Genomic DNA, 19,757 nt, shown 5'->3' with positions numbered 1-19,757 from the left:
TGGGGAACTCAAAACCAAATCATTAAAAGCATTAGAAATGGCAGGAAAGCCCTAGAAACCTACTGTGGTGATCTATCTCCTTTTCTCTCAAAATTGTTCCAATACAAGATGACTGACAATCATGAACGTAATAGAAACTATCAGTTTAGCTTTATTTAATTCAAGCCACTGGGTCTATGAGCCAGAATTATCTTTTATATATTTTGAATGTTTCAAAATTGTAAAGTTTCTTTCCTGAACTCTGCACAGTAATTTTAGTGCAATGTATACATTGTCCCTGAAGAGAAAACAGTACACTGAAATATTGAAGAGGGCCTATGGCCTCCTAGCTCACTTAATCTTATTCAACTAGAACTTTGAAAAATATAAAGGCATTCTTAAAAGATTAGTTATCCTTAAATTATTGTCATATATGTTCAAATGTCAGTGGACAGCTTCTTTCCAACATCACATGTATTAAAAAAATGTGTATATTGAGCAGAATAATCCCCCAAATGGTGGTATTTTTTTCCATTGTTCATTTTTAAAGTCCTAATTTTTCTCTGTTCTGAGCAAGAATCTAAACATTTTAATTCTTTCAGCAGAGTACTGTAGTAAGTTTGTAGCTGCTGTGCCTTAGACAACCTACATTTAGGGAAGGAAAATTTCTAATTCGATTACGATAATGTCAAGAAACCACACGTATCTGCAGGCAAAGATAAGGAAAACATTCAGGGGTACACAGTGATAGCTCTACTTAAATAAATAAACTTTTGGTGCTAGTGATTAGGTACACAGGATTATTATATGTTTAATTGGCTAACGTGACAATTTAGAATTACTTCTAGTCACATTTAATTGGATTTGGAATCTCTGGAGAAAAGAAATAGAGAGGCCTAGCAGAGAAACAGTCATAAAAGTAAACTGTTTTTCCAAAGGGTGCTAAGCAATGAATTAATATCCATTGCACAATGGTTTTTAATATCCCCTCAGCTTAATAAGACTAATGCAGTGGTTATACACGCTAGATCCTAAAACCAATTCAATTAAACACAAAGTTTGGGGCGAGGGAAGTGTCTGTTGAATTGGAAATTTTTTACTTTCTATTTTAAGGAGGCTAATTTAATCAGAGGTGAATAATCTTTAATTCAGGTAAAGTCTGAGATAAGCTTAAATGCCAATGTAATAGTTAACTATATGTGTTATACTAAGTTTGAAGGCATTTTAGAGTTCATAAAACATGTTATTCCATAAATGCTTGAAAGTTTAACAAGAGGCAACCAAAACAAAGCATTCTCATGTAGTCTTTAAATACTATTCTTATACCATACAAACAGGAAAAAAAAAATCTAAAAGACAAATGGCTTGTTGCTTCTCTTATAGTTTTAGTTTAGCTACGCGAGAAAAAAAATCAACCATACTTTCTACATTCTAAATTGCGTTTTATGCTTTGCTTAATATTAGTCTAGTCAAATTTATACATTATAGTCTTTTTCCTCAGTATTTATATATTCTGCCTGTTATAATTTTCCTTCTGTCCTATAAATTTGCTTTTTTAAAAATCTGTCCTTGTTCTTAGGAGTGCCATGATTGCTGACTACATGTTCTGGCTCTGTGGAGGAAGTGAACAATGCATAAGCAAGCTCATCAAACTGTATTGGCAGGTAAAAATTGATGTCTGAACTAGGGAGGAGGAGCCTATCTCATTTTTAGAAACAAAATGAAGGATTGGTGCTTAAAAGACTGCTGTAAAAGTTAGCTCTGATCATATCAATCAGAAGGACACTACTCGGTAGTAATGTATTTATAACGAGGTAGATTTTTTGAGACTAATTTTAAGGGCGAAATTCAAGGTGGTTAACCCTTGGCATATACTTCAGTTTTACCATCCAATATAAATTTTAGACATCTCAGGAACTATTTTCCCAGGCATGCCGCTATAATGACTTGATCCTTTAAAATATCAACATTGTATTTTTATAAATTCTTTTTGATTTGTGACCTATAAAAGCAGATGCTAGAGGTAATACCAATTACAAAATAAAGGAAAATGCAAAGATCAGTTGCATTTGTTGGGAACACTTAGCCAATAACAAAAACTGCAGATCTTTTTTATATGTTATTCAAAATGGCAGCAAGAAGTCATACCAAATTTCAACTAGATGTCAAGAAGAGAAACATAATGTCTTAGGATTATAAAGAAAATATGGAATTTATTAGTTTAATCTCATTCACAACATACAAATGAGTTCTTGTCCCATTTTCCCTCCACAAACTGTCAGTGAAATATGTCCAAAATGATGAGCTCATTTATCCCCAAGAAACAACATCTAATTTGCTTATTATTAAACTGTTTTCCTCTTTTAAAGTGGATTTCTATTCCCTTAAACTTCCATCAAGTGGTTCCCAGTGGGGACATATGGACCAAATGGAAATCCATTTCCAAATAAAATTTTTCAAATACTTGAAAATCAACTATAAAGGCCAACCCCCTCCTCCAGATCTTCTGCCCCCCAGACTATGTGAAGCTGTTCGTTCTTCATATTTCAAGATTGTTTAATTTAATTGAATGTGAACTCTTCGAACCAACTAGAATAAGATCTGAATAAGATCTGTTAAAACACTAATATGAAAGTGAAAAATAATCAAGTCTTCTGATGCTTCTCACATTTTCACTAATGTGTTTGTGCCTCTAGTTTTCTGTCTATCACATGTTATTTTCATTAGACAGTAAAGTATTAAGTTTACTATGTGAAATTCTCAATAATTTATATAGTTCCATCTAAATGTTTGGAGTTCTACTTACCTACTATAAAAAATAAGAATGTAAATTAGCCTTACCATAATTGAGATTTGCAAATTTTTTAAGCTAAAATTCAGGTAGACAAAATTTTAGTCTCAAAAAAATTATTAATTTTCTAAATTTAAAACTTTCCTAAGGGAATCTGGAACACACAAAATGATAGTAGTTGCTTACAGGCATGTAAGTAAATAGTTGGAAAGAATTGCTAGATGTAAAGAATGAGCAAATAATGTGAGCTATAGATACTATATAGATAGTAAAGGGAGAGGACTTTTTAATTAAAGGATTTTAGAGGCTTCTGAAGAGAGGTAGGAAGGGAGTTGAATTTCAAAGATTAGATAATATTTAGCAGGCCCGGTATATGCTAGGTCCTAAATGAATGGGTTTTTTTTTAGGTTATTCATTCATTAAACAAACATATGAGTACTTATGGTGTTTTCTACATTGAACTATGAAAAAATAGGTCTAATGTTGGTTCAGCCTAAGACAGATTAAGAACTTAAAATTTGTGCTAATGTTTTTTCTGTTTCTTTTACTTTTCAAAGAGTATTAATAACACTATTTACCTCAAACTAAGAAAATAATCTCCATGAACCAATACATGCATGTTTGCTATATAAAAAAAGGAATAAAACAAATACTATTATTTTACTATTCTCTATTAACAAAAAGTAAGAAAAACATATTTCTCTTTGTATGCTCTTTTTTGCCTTTAATTCGAGGCAACTTGGTATATTGGAAAAGAACCCTTGTCTGGAAGTCGAGTCTGATTCATTCCAAGTTGTAACACCAAATAGTTATATAACCTAAAGCGAATTAGTCTCTAGAGGAGTTTCAAATAGAAAATAAGAGATGACTAGCATAAAGTGTTCGAGAAAGCCTATTCTTAAGCCCATTTTAGCACAAAAGTCTCATATTTTTAGGCACATCAAAAAACGATGTCACAAGTGTTAAGAAAAAAAAGATGTAACATAATTAGAAATTGCATCCTGAAGATAAGTTCTATAAACTAAACCCCTCCAACTAGCCACAACATCAGCACAGCACACCATTGTCTCACCAGTTACGTTCTTCCATCTTCTAGCAGCCTCTGCCTGATCTTTATTCAAATATATACAACTTCCCTCTAAACCTTGTTCTGTTCTAAATCAAAAGGGGGTTTGGACTTGCCAGAGAGTGCCCAGTTCATGGCAACTTTAAAGACAGAGATGCCCCACTACCCAAACCACCATGGCACTACACTGTTGAATTTAAGAATGCCCTCAAACATCACAAACTAGAAATCATATTTGCATTACGTTTGTAGACACCCATTAAGGCTCAATAGACGCATTCTGTTTTTACTACCTTCGTAAGTGGGAAAGTTACTATCTTCCTTTCAACAGCATAAAATCCCTACCACTCTGGTGAGTTATTGTTTTTAGAGATTTTAAACAGGAAATGGAAGTTTTCAGAATATAAAATTTGAGAACCAGTCTACACCCACTCTCATAGATCACTGACTTAAAAACTCTTACATGCAAAAGAACAGACCTTATCGTTGGTGAGCTCAAGTACACCTTTCGATTATATTAAGAATATTCTTCATATCATCAAACCAGCAAGGGAAAAAAGGGCATAATGTTCTACACTATATGACAGCTGAAACTGGGATATATCACTTTGAATAAAAGTGTTTGCACATGTTATTCTATAATAGTGTCACCTCATCAGAGCTAGGGAAGGTTGGAAATAACTTGTCACGAGACTGAACTTGCAAGCATGCTTCTGCATGCTGATCACCCATCTTCTGTTATCAGCAACCCTCCTCTTCTCAGACACCACAATTCTGAACTAATTAGCAAAATAGAAAGTCCTGATCAGGCTGAGAATTAGCTATTTTGAAGCAGCAACCTTTATGTATTTATATATTGCTCCTAAAGTAATAAAATTATTCCAAGAAGAACTTTATAGTAAACTCTAGTCCACCTCCCAAGACCCTTGTCCCTTAGATCCAGGGCTAGATTTAATAAAATCAGGAAACAAACAAGATTTCCTCCTCTTCCATTCCTGGTTTCCTCTACTGTTTTCCCGCCTTCACTTTCAGCCGTGCCCTCAGCCATGCGGTTGTCTTTGGTATGGCTTTATCTTCTGCAATGTGAGTAATAGAGCCAACTCTGGTCTGCATCACTCAGCAGTGGAGTGAAAAAAAAGGCAATAGCAGCTCATTTTATTGCAGAACTCTACTGAAACAAGTGCAAAGGAATCCCACTAAATAGTCAAGCTGTTTGATAAGCTCATCCCTCACCTTAATTGTTCTTTTCAAATTTTTTTTTCCTGAGTTGCAAATCTCTCTGAGAATCTGATTCAATTTATGAGCAGCCACCTAGAAACAATACTCATAAACACATACACAGAGAAAAATGTGCTTACTATTTATCTCATTGCTTTGGAAATAGATCTTCTGCACATAGTCAGAACACCAAAGCAGCATTTACAGAGAATTATGACTTTCTCACTCTTGTGAGAATGTTACACAATTTGGTGGGAATAAGAAATTGAAATATTATATTTGACATCTCATCAATGTCAATGCTTCAATTTAACAGCAGTAAGAGGTAAAACTCTAGTCCACAAAGTCTTAAACAGCAAATGAAGTCAGGACTCCTGCAGCTCACAGTATCTCATATGGGTAGGCACACATCAGAAAATACCAAACTCCATATTACGTAGTTTCCTTTGTCCTCACATCAGAGAAATTATTTTTGTTAAGTCTATATCATCAAGGCTATCTATGTCAGCCATTTGTCAGTGTTAAAGCCGCCTGAAAAAAAAGTGACTTTTAAAAGAGATAAGCCATTTGCCTAGTGTCTATAGACTCCCATACAAAGAAACTCTCAAGACTTTGTCAGTCTCACTTCTAGCATTGGAGAATTTATATTTTTGTTAGACTTCAGCTACCTCATTTAAAGTAGCATCATGACCAAAAAAGAAAAAAGAAAAAAAAAAAGAAGAAAAAAGCTCATAGTTTTTCAGCAGCATTTCTAGTGGAAAATTCAGCATTTCAATCAAGAGATTTGTCTCATTTATCTAACTAAGATATCACCCATTATAAAGCTAGTCCCGGAATGAACTTCTCACTATCAATTTGCTCTAAAAAGGATTTTCTTTTCTCTTAAAAATTTTTAAAGAATTAACCAAACCAAATCACTTCTAAATTTCTTCTCTGGATTTCCAGCAAACTTCTTTCATAGGAAAGAACCTCATGGTGCATGTTCTTGTATCTTGACAAAGACCTACTGAAGAGGCACTGATTCGGGTTCTTGGCTCTAAGGAAGTCGAAGACTTTCACAGCAGTAGAAAGACCTCTTTTGGGATTGTTGGAAGGGCTGTTGACACCAACACAGGCCCATGTACAAAGCCTGACATGTGGAGCATCTTTCCTTAGTGAAGTAGCAAAGGCTGAGGCCGTGCCAGTTTCACAGGTCGTCCATCTGTGCAGAGAATACCAAGATTTCGCATCCAATTCAAGTTGTACTTGGCATTGAAATGTTCACCATTTTAAAGACATCGTTGGCATAAATGTTTCCAAAGAGAGCTCACCAAAAAGGACTTTTATTTTGGTGTAATTATTCTCAAGGACAAAATCAGGAGCTGACTGCATTGAGAAAATTTTCCCCAGCCACATGCTTAAGGAAGATGGTGCACAGTATCTGGGCCCCTAAAGTCCTTCTTTGGATTTCAGGGGTTCACAGACCATTGGTTAAGATACTTGCACTACTCCTCTTTGCAACAGCCCTTTTTCTCTTTGGTATTGGGCTTAGCAGCAGAAATGTACTGCTTCCAGTACTCAAAGGAAAAAATAGCACCCAGAATGCTGGTGTTATATAGTGCCTCCTTACACTGCACTGTAGTCATTCGTGCTTGAAGCCTTTCCAATCCAGTGTCTCCAGACGCCTCTTAAATTAGTGGATACCTTTCTTCTTTACTCTCAAATTGTATGTGTCATTCATACTCATTCAGCAAACATTTATTGAATACTTATTAGTGACTATGTGTCAAGCACTGTGCTACATATTGGAAATACAGCAGTAAACAAAATAGACATGGCCCTGTCTTCAAGGAATATATATGCTAACACAAAATATTTACCGAGGACAACAACTGGTACTTAAATTAGAATCCACTTCTTCTTATTCTGTTTTTCTTTCACAGTACCATCGAAGTGAATTGCAAAAAGCGGCTCAATACATACTTGTTAAATTAATCAGTCAACCAGATTAAATATTGGATTGACATGAAGTTCGAACCAATAATGTCAAGAATATTTCAGAATAGTGGTTTTGTTTGTGATTTCAATTCAGTGCTTATATGAATTCAACAAGTATTTCTGTGTGTGTGTGTGTGTGTGTGTGTGTGTGTGTGTGTGTGTGTGTGTGTGTTAGATTCACAATTGTGGACAATGTTTGTGCTTTAGTTGAGTTTGGGATTCATCAGAATATTGGGAGAGGTTTGCAGATTTCCAAGAATCTTTTGCCTCATCGGTTTCTGTGTTCATGGGTGTCCCCATGTAAATCCCAAGGTCTTAGCTGTTAGCTTCTTCATTCAAACATGACAATCAAGACAACACCAAGATAATGGATTTCTCTGTGCTAAGCAGAACACTGAATGTTAAGTTGATTCTTCATACTAATAATGAAGACTAATTTTTTACTCCAATTCTTTGTTTTTTCCTTAATATTGCGAAATCACTCCAATATGAGTCATTTACATGGTAAAATTTATGATATCTCAACCTTGGAATAAAAATAAAATCTTCAACATGAAATTACAGGCAAAGTAAGTCAAGAAAATAGAAAAAAAAATTATCTTTAACAAAACACCTACATATTCTGAAGAAGAAAAATGTGTTCTCTCTAAAGATTTGCTTTTACGTGAAAAAAGTTTCCAGAGAAAGGAACAAAATAGAAATACCATATGAGCATTTCTCTTAATGGTTTAAATTTATAGTCTATGTATGTATGTATTTATTTATTTATTTATTTGGCCCTGTCAGGCAGAGAGTTTATAAAATCTTTGAACAAGGAATATCTGAAAGCAACCCAGGCCTTATAGTATTTAGATTAGGTATGATTTAAGAAGCATCAGACCCATTCACCTAAAAATATTTCCCCTATCAATTGTTATGTATTATGCTTATATTCTCACCATTTGGCATTGAGTCTCTAGTCATCCCCAGATCATATGCAAAAGAATTTTATCTGAAAGTTTTTAACTCATTAATGGGTGACTCCTGAACATAAATTTAGGAATTAGTTTATTTGAGACTTCTTAATCTCTTTGGATACATGAAGACACAATCCTGAAGGAACAAAATGAAAGAAAAGGTAAACTATGGTGACAAAAGGTGACAGATGCAAGCTCTAAGGAGCAAAGGTGATGGAATGTTTTAGAATATAGGGAGTGTAAGTTGAGCGGAAGGCCCTTATGAAGGCAGTGGCTATCTAAGCTTAACTCTGAAGAAAAGGAAGTAAAACAGACAATAGAAAGAGGTCAGGCCCAAGATTCACAAGATGTAACTTCTAGTTCTAATGCTAAAATTCAATTTTGGATAAGTCACTGCATTTCTGTATTAGACAGCAACTGCTACAATAGTTCTGTGTAACAAATCACTCTCAAATGCAGTGGCTTAAGATAATAAGCAGGTTAGCTTGGATTTGACTAATCTAGGCTGGTCTTGGCTGGGCTTGACTAGGATTAGCTCCAAGCTGCAAGATGCCCAAGTGTGATCCACATGTCTCTCCCCATCCTTTGACCAATGGCTACTTGATATCTGTTCTTCTTATGGTAAAATGCAGGGTTCTAAGAGAGAAAGCAAAATCGTATAAGCACACTTCAAGCCTCTGCTCATGCCATGCTTGCTAACAACCCATTAGCTAAAGCAAGCCATGTGGCCATGGCCAAGGCCAAGGGATAAGATTCATCTGCTCCCTGCAAATCCATGACAAAGGTATGAACGTGATATTTCTATGGGGAAAAAGGAGGGACTGAGGCCATCAACTCAATCTACCACAACTGCTCTAGACTTTAGTTTCTGCTTCAGTATGATAAGGAAGTTAGCCTAGGTCAGTGGTTCTCAAACACTGGTCTAGTGACCAAGTGCACCAGAGTCACTTGGGAAAACACTTAAATTATTAGCCTCCCAGAGTTGGGCGAGGTCCTGAGAACTGTATTTTTCTACTGCCCCCCCCCCAACCAGGTTATCCCAATGCACAGTGCTGGGCTAGATGGCCATTTATAATTTTTTTAAGTTAATGATCAACTTAGCCTACCATAGAGTTTATCTAGGACTTCTCTAGATGCAAAGGTAGAGTGTCAGATGACCTGCAAGGATGATGCCGCCTACCTGACAATGCTACTGACATAATGCATAAGCTCCAGATTATCCCCTCAGTCTTCTCATTATGTAGAACCTCCAATAAGTGAGGGAACCTAAACTTCCTATTTTTAAAGGTTAACAACTGCTCTCCCCTTCTCATCATGATATCAGTAAGTCAAGTTTTCCAGCCCACCTAACAGCCCCAAAGCAAATTCCCTGACTGCCTTATGATCCTTTCATGCATTCAGTGTTACATCCAGAAAACAATGGGCATTGCTAGATTTTTTTAGTTCTTTGCCTACAAAGAGATTTGCTCATTAAGATAGGCAATGTTAAAATCCTCATGTTACAAATTCTCATTTTTCAGTTAAAAGACAGGCTCTAGAGGAAGTGTCCAAATTGAGATAAGAGGTAAAAGAGAGCTTCCTTCCCTGGATCTTGGAAAAAGATAAATGTAGAAATGAATTTCTCATCTAATTATTCATTCCTGTTTATATATTTTTTAATGATATGTTTCCATGGTTACCAGCGTTGTTAAATGTTGCCTGTGTTTCATTTTGCTTTGATGCTATTTGAGGTAGTATGCCAGTGAGGGAGGTTCACTTTTAAATGAAAGATGTAATTGAGGCATGTATTTGATCCAAGGTTGAGTGTTCCTGTGAAGGAGATAGTGACCGTGACATTATTTTCTGTTTGTATAGTTTTGAGTAGTTCTTCTATTGATGTTCTGTAAGTGCCCAGGCATTAGGAAGGCAGAAAGAAAGAAAGGAAGAAAGGAAAGGAAGGAGGGAGGGAAAGAAAGAGGGAGAAATGAAAGAAGGCACCTGAACTATACACATATTAAACTAACGTATACTTTCCAGTGCTACTATAATTATTTCGTGACATTGATTTTGCCAGACTGTCAAGTAGGTGAGGCTGCTATTTACCTGACTCATCCTTTCCTTCTTCCCACACTGTCCTTCCTCTTCAACCATACGTGTACATGCCATGTCAAGAGCCAAAGCCTTCTTTCAAAAATGAGTCCAACATTCACGTACTTCACCTCCATGTGAATTTTAGAGTGTCACCTTTTCAGAGGTTGTCTGCCTTCGAAGCCCCAATTGTCACTGAAAAATAAACGGCTTTATCTCCTGCTAAAACAATGTCAGGCATCCAGATGATGTTTTGGATGTGCCTCAGAATGTGCCCTACAGTGGGTAGCATACTTCACTTGACCATCAGCCCTCTATTTACAAGTTAATAATTCAAGCTCCTTAGAAAATGGTGGCACCATATCAAGCAAGAAAATTAATGTACAACCACTCCTGAGAAATATTTTCTTATTTTTTAAATGACGCTGGTTTGGTTTTGCAGTAATATCAGTAGGTGACGGAGGAAACCCACGCCATTTTAACAGTCATCTTTTCCTCCCAGCCCATTCCTAAAAAGCTTTTTGGGTTTCTGACAGTTGTTAAGGGAGAATAAAAGTAACCTTTAAATTTCTTTTCATTTTCTCTCATTTGAGAATGATATGGGTTTTCAGAGACTTAAGGCAATTTGGGCTTTCTTTTACTTGAACAAATTTGGTATAGCTATTTGATTCCCAGGAGTACTGTGGCTACTCTGCTAGGTTGCCATGAGGTTATTTTGTTTACACAGAGACTCTGCCTTCCAGTTTAAATTTGTGAACATGTGGATTCCTTCTTTGGTTTTGTTTGCATATGAAAATCAAAAATCGTTATGATGAAAACCAAATTTAGAGAGTTTATGATTATCTTTTATATTTCCCATAGATTTTCATGGGATATTGATTTACAAGCTTATAGAGAAATTAGGGTCACATTTTTTGTTGTTGTTTTTAGCATTTGGAGATATAGAATAACTATTGCATGAAATCATGAAATTTTAAAAGCTGTGTTCACTCAGGTATAAGATAGTCTGTAAAGCTCAAAGCTTTTAATATTTTTATTTATATTCAGCCATTCTTTTGATGGTATTGCACACCAATTAAAAATAAATTCTCCTCTTTTCTTGAATTCACATGATTGTACTTTCCTTACTAATTATTGAAGACTGCCTACTCTACCTGTACTGTAGTTCCTGGTTGAATCATTTTCTTTTTCATAACCTCTCCTCTTCCAAATAATGAGACCTTGGCATTTAAATGTCAGCCTTTAACAAATGGCATAATTTACTTTTTCTCAGGATTATAAAGTAACTGTTAAGCTAATCTATTTTTATCTAAGAAAGCATAGGTGCTATTTTACATAGTACAGTCTAAACCAGGAGTCAATCAACAACATATGAGGGACAATAACCTCCAGAAAACCTTGGGAGGACTATTTCAAACCCAAATTTAAAGAGATGGAACACATGATAATAAGCATGGCAAGTCTTTATTTCCTTTATTCTTCATCAGGTGGGGATTAGCCTACTTTAACATTTATATATAAGACACAAACCGGAGATAAAACTAGAGAATGGACACAGGTAACTTGGAAGTATAGTGGCAGGTCTCTTAAAGATAGCACTTCATGTCATTTAATATCACTTGAAGTTGTAGTCCCTTGTTGTTGTCACAGAGTATGTATATGTATACTTTGGCAAGTCCATCACTTTTCTCACCAATACAATTATCCCCATTCTGAGACATCTCCATGACAGGAAGTCACCAAGAGGACACCTGTCCCATAATATTATCCTAGTATAATCTGTTGCCTTCTAAAATATAAAGACCCCTTGGAGGAGCCACTACTGAGAAGAGATTACTTACAGGCAAATAAGAGAAATAAGAAAAAAAAAAAGAAGAAGAGGTATCCGGTTGCTAAGCAAAGCTAAAACTTAAAGAAAAAAAGAAATTATGTGGCGATAGGAATACGCTAAATATAAACTTTGAGTACTAGACTTTAGCACTATAAAGACACTTTTCTACATGGCACAGTAGTAGTACTTTTACTAGATTTCATATATCCCATTGTCCCTCCTTGGACTGTGCATCGCCTAGGCCATAGAGCTACTAGCTTCCAAGATGAATGGTTCCCTCATTGGAAGGCTCCTTTAGAACTTAATTCCTCTTACCGAGGATTCCACTCCTGCCCCATGAAGCTTCATGGAGAAGCCCTTCTTGTATTCAGAATCCTATCTTAGTGCTGGAGAGGATCACAGACTTCACTTATGCATCCGCACAGTGTAAACAGCTCACAGCAGGAGGCTCTGACTGAAACACAGGGGACTTGAGTTCCAGCTCTGTCACAAAGTAGCCATTTGAACTACTGCATATTGTATAATACAAAGACTAAGTTTTCCTCATCTGTAAAATGGGATAATAATGCCTGTTTTTCCAGTGTTGTCTTAACAAATAAACAGAATAATTTATTTACAGCACTTAGCCAATGCATAGTGACTACTCATTTAATTAATAAATCAGTTTTACAGATTTATCAATGAACTAAACAAAGTTTACATAGTAGAGTACAAGGGCAGATTGGTTTCTGATGACAGAAAGCTAGTCCCTGCAATCTACGTCTTGTCTCCAAATTAAACATTCTTGAATTCTTTTGACATCTTCCCCGATACACACTTTTTCAAGGGCATCCTTGACTTTTCCACTTAAATTCATTTTGCATATTAGCCTAAAAGATAAAACAGATGTTTGATGGGAAAAGCAGTACAAGTCTGGGAACCAGGTCACCAGGTTCTTGTCCCAGCCCTGCTGTTAATCATCTGTTTGCGCCAACAAGCCATACCCCAATCTAAAATCACCAGTCAAGAAGTACAATCAGGAAACAACATATAGCTAGGGGAAGAACTATCTACCTTCATATAACTAAAGAAATATAAAGATGAAATGTGCAATGACAAAAAAGTTCCCAAAATCTGTTGACATTTACCACTGAATATAGAGGTGAAAACTTATTAGTAATACCCAGTTGTGCTTATGCAATAATTATAGTAATATAACTATTTATTCCTGTGATACCTTTTGGTGATTCATTTTAAGTCATCGAGAATAAAAGCTCTGTGGCATTCTAAAGAGTCTGGAGGCTGCTAAAACCCACACTTGTAACTCTGAGTTTCTATCAGCTGGTGTTTCTCTAATGTGCAAGCAGAAAATTATTCAGGGTCTTTAGAAAAAGAACGTACTTTAACTTCTATTTATAAATAATATGTGCTTTGCCATTAAGTAAACTAGACCAACCCAAGCACATTATTTAACTTTCCCTATCAAGAAGCCTGTCATTTAGTTTTTGTAAATGTTTCTCTTTGAGGCAGATGTGCTAATTGATAGCATATCCTAAATGTAATGAGAAGCCAGTGGACAAAACAGTCTTATTGTGGCCAGAAGGTATGAGGATGAATATTCTGTTTTGTGTTAGGATTAATTTTATGAAGAGGATCTTGACCTGGTTTAGGTCTGATGTGATTCATTTGTATCTCTATTAGTATTAGAGTCAAATTTCTGTTGTCTTTGAAGACAGGAATAAGACAGCAATGGAAAAATAAAAAGAACAGTAATACTTAATCTTATGCTCCCAGGAATTTACAATCTAATTAGAAGGATGAAAAGTTACTCAGTGTAAGATAAAGCAGTGGGTTCTTATTTTGCTTCCACCTCTATTTTTGTGACCTTGGGTGAGTCGCCAGAACTCATCACCCTCAGCTTTCTTTGTTATAAAGTTGAGTGGTTTTAAAATATCTTAGATCCCTTCCATCTCCCTAACTCTACAGTAAAAAGACATGGAAATAAAATTTTGCTATAAAATATAAGTGATTAAACATTAATATAGGGTAAATTTTAGGAATTAAATACTGAAGTTATTCAGCTAATTAAAGCATTGTATATAATCAAAACCTTAACCTTAATGCTAACCAGACTGGATTGTGAACAGCAGTGTAGACACACACACACACACACACACACACACACACACACACAATATATGGATATAGATAGATAGATAGATAGATAGATAGATACATGTACATGTTTCAAAATTCTATAGCACTCACATACACAGCAAATCTAAAATTAATTAAATATTTTAGAATTTAAAATTATATTTGTTATGACTGTTTTTAAACAGGATGAGTTACAAAGTAGAGAATTCAAAACAGCTACATAAAAATTTGTTTACCGTGGTACAAGTTATCTGTTCATATAATCTTAGTTCATTTCCAGATAATGCAAATAAATTCAAATAAAAATTTAAATATCTTAATTTAAACTACATGAAAATATAACTTTCACATCACTGGACTGATAAATATCAGGACAAAATGGCAAATATCTCCTTATATTAGAAAAATATGGAACTTATAGTGAAGGTTTTTAATAAAAGAACTCTTGTGTAAATCCAAGGTAATGTTTCAGCATTAAAGTATTGATCATCAAGGCAAGGGCATTCAATTATTACATATTTTATTCTGACATACCATTATATTAATAAAATCATCATAAAAATGTCAATTCTGGCTATTGCATAAATGATACAGTGAATAGGTTTATAGGGCAGTCTAAGATAGGATATTCTGCTCTTAGGAAAATCTGCTCTTTAGGCTAATTCTAAATTTCAAGAAAATTGAAATTGTTCAAATTAAACTCATGTATATTTAAAGCGATTAATTTGAATAATATTGCTCACAAAATTTATTTTTCCATTTCTAGAAAATTCTAGTCATCATTCAAAATTTCATCATTATTAATGTAACAAAGAACCATATTAGCAACTAAAGACTAAAGGTTCCCATCTCAATCATTTATAACTTGCAAGTATAGCACTGCTTCCTTTGAATCTAATAATGTTAACTCTAAAAATAAAACAATATAATCATAATATTCATTCACTAGTAATACCTACTTACATAGACTTTATGAGAATTAAAGCAAAGAGGATATATAAAAGCATTTCTCGCACCGCTAAGTGAAAAGTTATTTTATCTCTTAAAATATCATGGTTTTATCTTTATCTTTTTATTATATATAAAACTTAGTAGAAAAAAAGGATTATGAGAGAGATTCCAATTTTCCTTTATTGTTGTTTGTGTATTAGGATAGACTGTCTGCTACAATAAACAACTCTGAAATTTCAGTAACTTGAAACAATAAAATTTGATTTTTCACTCACGATGTAGTCCAACGTGTGTTCCTGATTGGTTCTCCTCCAGTCAGCGACATGGGAACCCATACTCCTTCCATCTCACAGCTCCATTTTTGTCCTGGGAGTCCCCTCTCTTCAGGCAGCCAATAGAGAAAGAAAATAGAGGATCATACTAGGCAGGGTGTATGCGCGAGGCCAGGAAAGATTATCATTCCCACCTACATTTCACTGGCCCACACTCAGCCACATGCCCACGAGGTTGTCTGAAAAATGACTAATCATGGGCCCAGGATATATATTTATGTATACACATACATGTACTAAAATTCTACAGCACTCACATATACTGCAAAACTAAAGTAAATTAAATATTTTAAAATTTAAAGTAACATTTATTATGACTTTTTAAATAGGAGGCTAAAACCCAGGAAGTAAAATCACAATTTTCAAGAGACAAAGTGAAATATAATATTTGAGACCCTAATTCTAAATTCTATAAAGTTAAAAAGCTGTTCATCCTTAGAAAAGTCACTTAAGCCTCTTCAAGTCACTTAAGTCATCTCCAATTCAGTGAACCGGGCTGGAAAATTCCCAAGATTCCTTCCAGATCTAATCTTGTAAGTAAAGCAATTTACTGTAATTATGGTCAACCCTGATTTGGGGAGCATTAAAGGCACAATTTGATAATAATCTATAATAATTTGATCACATTTTCTAATTAGAAGTGACAGGATTTCAACTTACTGAGCCACCATCACTGAATGCGTAATTAAAGGTTACAATTTATCCACATCCTCCAGTAAAAGATAAGCGGAAATTTTCATAAAAATTTCCATCATGCTGAAAATGTTTGAGGTTTATAGTTTCTGCCAGATTTATCCTGGGTACCTTAAGTGCTCTTAAAAATTACCAGGAAGAATCAACACTCTTGGGTTTAGAAGAAGGAGATAAATTTTGTTTCTTTTTTGCTAGTCGTCTTTCCCTCTACTTTAATTGCTTGTCCTTTACTCTTGATGCAGTATCTCTCTCTCCCTGTCTCTCTCATAGTCTTTCATTATACAATAATCCTGGGCAAGGTAATTTCTGAAGTAACAAGCGGCTCTCTTTGCGTAGCTAAAATACAAGGAGAAATTATTATAAATTATTGTTTGTAGAGAAAATGAACTGCCCACATATACTCTTGGTTGATGTTACTATAAGCTTTAAAATTTAATAAATCTGAGGATAATAATAGGGTTATTAGTACCCCGGGAAGTCAACAGCTAATTTCAAAGCTTCTTTTTGTGTAGCAGCAGAGGAAGCATAATTAACAGCAATGTACACTTAACAACAGGACACGTGGACTGATTGTTTTCCTCATTCTCTGCACATGTGCAACATTTATTGACACCCAAGAAACTTATACATTGGGAAAGAATGACCTAATGGCAGAAAATTTCTTGTCAAATTAAAAACTATCATTTGAAATCTGCATTTATTTTTAGTACAGCTTATTTTTTACAAGCTACAATTTCTCATCTGATCTCTTCCACTATTTTCAAAATCAAGGAAAATCTTAGACTGATGATAACTGAATTAAAATCTATATTTTAACATCTATAGTTATTATAATATTCTCATTTTAAATTTGTTAAGTATAATTTTTCAATGTGTATGTAATAGACTCTTCATGAAAGACAAGCCCAACTCTGCATTACCAAATTATTACCATCACAAAATAAAAACCTGACATTTTCGTCTCAAACCCAAAACAGTCCAAAATTCTCAGTATTTTAACAAAGCTAAATTTGTTCTAGGTTATTTCACCAGGAGTTATTCAATAATGTACCAGAAATATATATTTATTTATACTTTTATATGTCCATTCTTTTACAAGAGCAATGTGAGACAGGTTCAAAGGCTCAAGATTGTTTATCTCAGAAGAGCAAAAAATGTTAATACATTAAAGCACAGCAAAGATGTGTCAGGATATAGTAAAAAGGTAATCTGTATTCTCATTTCTACTCTATTTTGCAGTAGTTCTTCTTGGGGCTATAATAATTTCCTTTGAGACAGTATATCCATGGAGAATTCAGTTCTTATTTTTATGTACACACTCTGCTCACTCACCCACTTCCTTACCCATCTTTGAGATGGAAGGCAGAAGCCACAAAAGAACCCCATTTCTATTGGCTCTGAGTGGGGAAAGAGGGAGGCCTTGCTCCAGAACATACCCTCCTGAGTGGAAAGCCCCAGAAAGCCTGGATGCAATGCCTTGAGTATCATGCCAACAGTACAGTGCTTAATATGAGCAGATCAAGTTGCCACACACAAAAAAAACACACTTCTGCCACTTGCAAAAAAGCTGGTGCAGGCTCTTGGGCACGAGTCTTACGGTTCCTGCTGTGAGATGGCTTAGCAAAGCTACCCTGCAGAAGTCGCTTACTGCCAAAAGTTAGAAAAGAAATAGATGGAGAGAGTGTTTTCTTCTATCCTGGCCTTAGTGGGAGACTGTTAATGTCTTTCTGGAAGCAAACTCGAGAATTAAATACCTTCACTAAATTTTTTGATCCAGAATTTAAAATAAAATACCCTTCACCAGTATATTCAGAAATACCATCAGAAAAGCTATTTGAATGGTAGGAACTCTTATGGGCTGAATTGTATACCCCTAAAATTCATATGCTAACCTTGTGCTGGGATCGTGATTGTATCTGTAAACAGGGTCTTTAAAGAGGTAATCGGATTAATATGAGGTCCTTAGGTGGACCTTAATCCAAAATAACTGATGTCCTTATAAGAAAAGGATATTAGAGTACAGACACAGACACGGAGGAAAAACCATGCAAAAACATGGGGTGAAACTACACAGCCAATCTACAAGCAAAGGAGAAACACCTTAGAAGAAATCAACCTTGCAAACAGCCTCCGGAACGATGAGAATATAATTTCTGTTATTTAAGCCACCCAGTGTGCGATACTTTGTTATGGCAGCCCTAGCAAACAGGGGAGCTAACAGCTTATAAAAGGTATTAAATTCAGAGCGTGACATGAGAACTGAGGCCTAGAACAGCTTGCCTCTTCAGCACATCACTCCACACACATCTAGGTATAACCACTTACTTTTTTGGTCTAGATAGGCCATCCCAGGATTGGTTGAAGCAGTGAACATGTGTAAGCACTAAGCTGGAGAAATTATTCTCATACTCAATATAAAGGATCTTTATTTTTGCTGGAGGACCAGAAGCTGGTGCTAAATACATTGTTTGAGTTTTTTTTTTTTTTTTTTTTTTAGTTTTAGTTTTTTTAACATTTTATTTTCCCTTCTCCCTGCTCTCCTCTTCCCTCTGGTAACTGTTAGTCCATTGACCATGTCCATGAGTCTCTGTTCGTTTGTCCTGTTCTTTAGTTGCTTTTAGGTTAATATCCCACATATAAGTGATATCATGTGATTTTCAACCTTTTCTGTCTGGCTTATTTCGCTTAGTATAATTATCTCAAGGTCCATCCATGTTGTTGTAAATAGCAGTATTTCATCTCTTCTTATGGCTGAGTAATATTCCATTGTATATATGTACCACACCTTCTTTAGCCAATTATCTATCGTAGGACACTTCGGTTCCTTTCCAGCATGAATAATGCTGCTAAGACCACTGGTGTGCAAATATCTTTTTAGATATCGGTTTTCAAGTCTTTGAGGTAAATACTCAGTAGAGGGATGGCTGGATCATATGGTAGATCAATTCTTAGTTTTTTGAGGAACCTCCAGACTGTTTTCCATAGTGGCTGTACCAGTTTGCAGTCCCACCAGCAGTGTATGAGGGTTCTTATTTCTCCACATCCTCTCCAACATTTGTTATTGCTTGTATGGTTGATTATAGCCATTCTAACAGGTGTGAGATGGTATCTCATTGTGGTTTTGATTTACATTTCCTTAATAGCTAGCGATGTTGAACATCTTTTCATATGTTTATAGGCCATTTGTATGTCCTCTAGGGAGAAGTGTCTCTTCAGGTCCTCTGCCCATTTTTTGATTGGATCGTTTGAGTTTTTGCTGTTATTGAGTCGTGTGAGTTCTTTGTATATTTTGGATATTAGGCCCTTATCGGAAGTGTTGCTTGCAAATATATTTTCCCATTGAGATGGTTGTCTCTTTATCTGTTGACGATTTCTTTTGCTGAGCAGAAGCTTTTTAGTTTGATGTAGTCCCATTCATTTATTTTTGCTTTTACTTCCCTTGCCTTGAGGTCAAATTCATAAAATCCTCTTTAAGTCCAAGATCCTTGAGTTTAGTTCCTATGTTTTCTTCTACGTATTTTATTGTTTCAAGGCTTATATTCAAGTCCTTAATCCATTTCAAGTTAATTTTGGTGTGTGGTGATAGACAAGAGTCTAATTTAAGTCTTTTGCAGGTGGCTTTCCAGTTTTCCCAGCAACATTTATTGAAGAGGCTTTCCTTTCTCTACTGTATGTTTTTGGCTTTTTTGTCAAAAATTATTTGCCCATATAAATATGGGTTTACTTCTGGACTCTCAATTCTGTTCCACTGGTCCGTGTG

The 19,757-nt window shown here is 35.2% G+C and overlaps 1 protein-coding gene across 3 annotated transcripts in view; it reads left to right on the top strand.

Moving 5' to 3' along the window:
* SPATA16 (spermatogenesis associated 16) overlaps nt 1-19,757 on the top strand; it is a 223,248-nt gene that overhangs the window by 136,282 nt on the left and 67,209 nt on the right. For all 3 annotated transcript variants that reach the window (XM_015588523.2, XM_006910842.3, XM_015588522.2), the window contains one exon: nt 1,559-1,643. In XM_015588523.2, the coding sequence (XP_015444009.1) occupies nt 1,559-1,643 (85 nt within the window). The remainder of the gene's footprint in view (nt 1-1,558; nt 1,644-19,757) is intronic.

The sequence above is a fragment of the Pteropus alecto genome, unplaced genomic scaffold, assembly GCF_000325575.1.
Source record: "Pteropus alecto unplaced genomic scaffold, ASM32557v1 scaffold33, whole genome shotgun sequence".
Classification (NCBI taxonomy): domain Eukaryota; kingdom Metazoa; phylum Chordata; class Mammalia; order Chiroptera; family Pteropodidae; genus Pteropus; species Pteropus alecto.
The sequence above is the reverse complement of the archived record's forward strand: the minus strand, read 5'-3'. Positions and strand labels throughout refer to the sequence as shown.